At 47.8% G+C, this 5,995-nt stretch overlaps 1 protein-coding gene across 1 annotated transcript in view; it reads left to right on the forward strand.

The window, feature by feature from the left end:
* Window positions 1-276: 276 nt before the first annotated feature.
* Window positions 277-5,995, forward strand: part of LOC116220858 (slit homolog 2 protein-like) — a 13,525-nt gene continuing 7,806 nt past the window's right edge. Inside the window, exon 1 of the mRNA XM_031569814.2 lies at window positions 277-1,091. Coding sequence (XP_031425674.1) covers window positions 895-1,091 — 197 coding nt within the window. The 5' untranslated portion in view covers window positions 277-894. The remainder of the gene's footprint in view (window positions 1,092-5,995) is intronic.

Genomic DNA, 5,995 nt, shown 5'->3' on the forward strand with positions numbered 1-5,995 from the left:
TTTTCCGTTCATTTATTTATCTGAATGTTTAATTTGGTAAATTTGTTTAATTGCGAATAAAAGCAAACAAATTAAATAGGCTAAGCCAAATGCCCACGAATACAGAGTTGGCTTCTTTGTACAACTTCATTAACTCTATCGCAGTTAGCCATGGCTTTGCAAATCTTCGTGAATCTCAGCCTCGTTCAAATCTTCTCTTCAGCTTGGAAGTGAAGTTTGAATAGCCCAAACTTTAGTGACATCACACACCAGCGGACCAGTAGGAGTCTGGATCGCGATTTCGGGGGCCGGGGACAGACTGCCAGATTATCCTGCATGCACGCGCTCCCCGAAACTTCTGCTTGTGTTCTTGTGTTCTCGGAAGCTCTTGCTGATGGAGCGGAGGAATGCCAAATCTCACCCTCTCCGAAAACCTTCTGCCAAACACCGCTTTAACCCGAGGAAACCTTTTGAATCACGCAAACTTTTTCGCTTCTCTTTGAAGGAGAGTAACTTTTAAAGAAAAGACGGGAGTGATAGGATTAGTTAAAGCACTCATTGGATGATGGATATGTTGGAGAAATCCACGCATCTGTAAACTCGAAACTTTCCACACTTCGTTTTCTGCTGTCGTTAAGTGGTGCAAGGACGGCAGAACACGGACAGGGTTCTGAATGAGAAGTTTTTACAGAGGAGCCAGGGGAAGAAGTTTGAGAAGTTGGACAGATACATTTAATCTGTTCCTGTCCTGGGCTACCCTCACGTTCCCTTTTAGCGTTTGCGATATACGCACGGAACTTGGTCATCTGAACTACCTGCGGATTTATCAGTTGTTTTTTTCACATTCGGTAGATATTGTGATTTTTTTTTCTGTCTGTTCGTTTCTTCCCAAGCCTGCTCTCGGTCGCTGTGGATATGTTGGCGTCTGCGCACGGGAGGTGGACCGCGCCGAGGTGCTGGGGAAGCCTCGTGCTGCTCTGTGGATTGCTGTGCTGTGTGGCGGTGGTGGACGGGTGCCCCCATAAGTGCAGTTGTTCTGGATCTCATGTGGATTGCCAAGGTCAAGGCTTCAAGAACGTGCCGCGGGGAATCCCCAGAAACGCCGAGCGCGTGTAAGTATCACGTTTGTAAACAGCTTTGCTATCGATCTGTGGCTTTATTGGCTGCGGATGGACCTGGGACTGCGGTTGGTAAATAGTGCTCCCCATCCGCGGACAGCGCTCTTGCCCTCTGTGTTGTTTTGGGATGTGTCATTCAAGCCACCTGTAACTTTACTTCCTCGCGGCTCAATGGGCTATGTCAACTTATGAAGACAACTTAATCTCCCTGTACCGTAGTGGTAGTGCATAACTGGAGGCTTAAAATGACAACGAGAGAAACTCTGCATGTCTGCGTATATTCTGATTGAAATAATGTGCTGTCAAAATATTATAAAAATGTTCCTCCATCAAGTAGAATATTTTGTTGGTGGACAAGAACATCGTTACACTTCGATCAGATATGTTGGTCTAAAAATAGCTTTGTTTATACAGGGTGAAACTGATTAATTTAGCATCTACCAGGGAAAGCTCAACAGTCAAGCCTTTAGCCCGCTAAACTCCTGACATTCTGACGAAGTGTTCCTTGAAATCTGATGTTCTCTCCCTGTCATCGCCGACCTTGACCGCGAGCCAGTGCCTTGGTAATTGCCACTGCAATATTTAATCTACCAAGATGGCTGATTACACCCAAGTGCAGCAGCAGTTCCACTTGTTGAGCCTCGGGGTGGGCTTAGTTTTGACTTTTGAACTTAATTAAAATTCGAAAAGTTTTCGCTGGAAGTAGCCCCGAGGTAAGGGCGAAACAGGGCATTCATTAGACCTTTCAGTGTATCTACTTGAGCGACTATGTCGACCGGCCTAAATTGTTGTGTATATAAACAGGATTGCCACGATTAATCATCGCAAGAAGTGTGTGTGTGTACCTTGGCACAGTTCAGCTGAGGAACCGCAACCCTATTAAGACGCTCTCTGTGGCGGTGCCTGAATCCCGTTCTGTCCGGGTTAGCGTATTCCTGCCAACTGGTGATTTGGTGGAGTGAGTTGTGGGTTTTCGTTTTTTTACGACGACCGCACCGGAGCGGAGCAGTGTGTTCACCTGTGGCAGAGCGAGCGCCCGATTTGGGCAAGCAATGGAAGCCATTACTTACTATAACTAACGGGGTCAAGGACTGCTTCAGGGGTTAGAGAACGACTGAAGCCCTGCAACAATAAATACGACCCTTTTCTTTGGAAACATTCGAATGCCAAGCTCCGGCGCTGGCCTGGGGGGTCGTTTGACCCGCGTGACCCCAGGAACTGGAGAGGGCTTGCTAGAGGAATTTTCATTCTTAGGAAAATAAATACCGTTCAAGAGCCGCTGCGGTCGCCTGGAATAAAAGAGTGTTTATGTTTTTAAATTTGTTTAGTCAAATTCGCGCCCCATTTAGAGAAGCGGCCAAGAGGTGCTTGCTTGCTTTTAATGAAATTTGTCACGGTTGTTCGCGAGAGAGGCTGGTGACTGCGCGAGCTCGCAGGGGTTAGTGACCCGCTCAGGCATTCGAGCCTTCCGTGGGGAGCACTAAATTTAACAGAAGGCTTACGCGCAGTCACTTTAGTAAGGCATTACTTAGGGGGCTATAGAGAACCAGGTGGAGCTGGCACCGCGTCTCTCGGGAGCAATTTTCACACTGCCACTATTTCCATATTAACCCGCAGCGCTGATCGGGCAGAAATGGCGCAGCGCTCTCCTCGGCCGCGCTGGCCCATATGACTCGCAACTCAGGGACGGAAAACATTTCCTATAATAAATGTTTATTTACTCGGTAACTCAACGGTTCAGTTCTCTGGCTTATTAGGAGGTTTTCCTGAAAGCAATAATAGCCACTGCTCTCCTCTCCCTGGTGTAGTTTAAGTGATTGTGCGTCTGTGTGTGTGTGCTAGTGTCCGTATTCTCCTCACTCCCTAGTGTAGCCTCAGTGTTTCTCTCACCTCCCCACTCCTCCCTTCCTCTCTCATGTCTTTCCTCATCTCTCTTCATCTGTGTGCGCTGCGGGAAAACCGCAACTGCTCAGAGAATCCCTCCACCTCTTGTCCATTACTGTGCAGTTGAACAGAAACATCTTTTTTTCTGGTGTTTGTTAACGCAGCAGCCCATATCCAACTCGTCCAGCCACAGGGCATTTGAGTCCTCTCTACAGTACTGCACCAGTACTGGATACTTCCTCTTGGTCTTATTGCAAAACAGCGAGAGAGAGAGAGAGACGGAGAGAGAAAGAGCAAGAAACGTAGAGAAAGAGAGAGAGAGAGAAACACACACACACACACACACACACACACACACACACACACACACACACACACACACACACCAGACCCAGCCAGGAGACCAGATAGGACTGCTCAGCTGTAGACACATACACACTAGAGATGAGTGTTCACCCTACAACACACACACACACACACACACACACACACACACACACACACACACACACCATACACATGCACCACTATGGACAGCCGCTGATGTGCTCTCTCTCTCTCTACGAGGCCACTGTCCCCGCTCCTCCAGCTGTCATTCAAATTCTTCGCCATGGCAATGGAGATTCCAGATGTGAGGATACTGTGCTACGTACTCTGTTTCAATCAAAAAAACAATTAGGCTCTGGACACAGCCTAATGCCTGCAGCTCCTGCTCCATAGATATGACAGGTCCCGTGATGTTGAGCTGAATTGCTCCTAACAAGCAGGGTCTTTTTAATATCGCAGTGTCATTCAGATAACCGTAACAGGAGACCAGAGGAGACCACTCTGCCAAACCACTGAGGGCCTCATTGGTCTGTACTGTTCTCCAGTGTGTTCGTGTGTGTGTGTGTGTGTGTGTGTGTGTGTGTGTGTGTGTGTGTGTGTGTGTGTGTGTGTGTGTGTGTGTGTGTGTCTGTTCCACACAGACTGATCCAATAGGTGACATGGTAAACTTGTAATTGACCTTTTTTGTGTGGAATCAGCACAGATGGTCATCTCTAGCTTATACTCCCATAAGAAAGGCCTTGCACTGCTGTCTAGGCTTTGTCCACATCCTTAGTTCATGTAGCTGTTGGGGGTTCCGTATTTGACGTGTGAGTTAGAGACCCTCAGGGGCCTGACCTTTTGACCTTTGCCACAGTTAGCATCACACGCTAGCAGAAAAGATGGAGTATCTGGAGGTTTTTCACAACCTACTCAGATATGCCCTCCTGATGAGAAGCTGCACCATGGTGTGTGTGTTGTGTGTGTGTGTGTGTGTGTGTCTGTGTGTGTGTGTGTGTGTGTGTAGGTGAGGTAGAGAGGGTTGTAGAGATAGTGTGTGTGTGTGTATGTGCGGTGTGGTGTGCCAGTCTGCCAGACGCCTAGAAGAAACTGTTTTTTACAGACTCATGTACACACACACACACACACGTACACACACACACACACACACACACACACACACACACACACACACACACACACACACACACACATACACACACACACACATGTACAGACACACACACACACACACACACACACACACACACACACACACACATACATACATCCAGCCGCCCAGAAGAAACAGCTTTTTACACGCTCGGAAAAAATGCTGAGGTGCTGCCCTCAACCAGGACTTCAAAAGAACCTGCCGGTTGCTGCCAACCACGGGGGCTGGGCATGTGCGTGTGTGTGTGTGTGTGGATGAAGGGGGTGGGGGGGTTTGCTTTTTTGAGTGTTTGAGTATGTTGTTTGTCTGTTGTGTCTGTGCAGATGTCTGAGTGAGTGTGTGTGATGGTGTGCTTTTGTGTAGAATAAGACAATAATCCAAGTCATGAAGGAATTTGAGGCTTTTGTCCAGACAGCCATGAGGGGAGACGGAAGCCAACAAGCCCTCCCAAAATCCAGTATGTGTTTTGTGTGTGTGTGTTTGCATGTGTGTGTGTGTGTGTGTGTGTGCTTGTTTTTGTATATGTGTGTGTGTGTGTGTGTGTGTGTGTGTGTGTCATGGCTTAATGCAAGACTGGTTTTGATTGATTGCAAGAAGTCGATTCAGGCGATTTCAGGTTAACAAGGAACGTTGAGTCTAGAACTATGGGTGTGTGTGAACACCAGGGTGTGTGAAACCTGTCTGCATTTTTCAGAGATGCATATGAGTGTACGTGTGTGTGTGTGTGTGTGTGTGTGTGTGGTGTGTACGTGTGTGTGTGTATGTGAATGTGTTTTTGTGTGTGGTGTGTGTGTGTGTGTGTGTATGTGATTGTTCAAGTCTATATGTGTGAGCTTGTGTGTTCATGCATTGAGATTGTTTTTGTTTGTATGTGTGTGTCTGTGTGTGTGTGTGTTGTCTGCATGTGTGTGTGTTGTCTGTGTGTATGTGTGTTTGCAGGCCTTCATGTTGTCAGAGCATCTCTGTTCTATGTTGCGTGGGAATTGACACAGTGTTTATCCTTCATCAAACAGATCTGGTCAAATGAGTGTGTGTTTGATGTGTGTGTGTGTGTGTGTGGTGTGTGTGTGTGTGTGTTTGGTGTGTGTGCCAGAGTGATGTAAGCGTGGAGGGGTGCCCAGTTATGTTGCAGTTAGCAACCCCGATAAACACACAGAGACGGCACAGAAACAGACGGCTGGGACCGCCACACACACCACACACACACACACACACACACACACACACACACACACACACACACACACACACACACACAGACGGTACAGAAACAGACGGCTGGGACGTCCCACCAGCGGATGGCGTGGGGACATTTGAGGGCAAATTGTCCCTCTCTTAGAGTCCCTCCAGGCCTCTAAACACACACACACATACACACACCCACGCACACACATACTCTCACACCCACACCCACACTCACACTCACACACATACACCTACGTAAACACACACACATACACACATGCCCACTCACTCACACACACACACACACACACACACACACCACACACACACACACACACACACACACACA

Source organism: Clupea harengus, chromosome 6 (genome assembly GCF_900700415.2).
Source record: "Clupea harengus chromosome 6, Ch_v2.0.2, whole genome shotgun sequence".
NCBI classification, from domain to species: Eukaryota; Metazoa; Chordata; class Actinopteri; order Clupeiformes; family Clupeidae; genus Clupea; species Clupea harengus.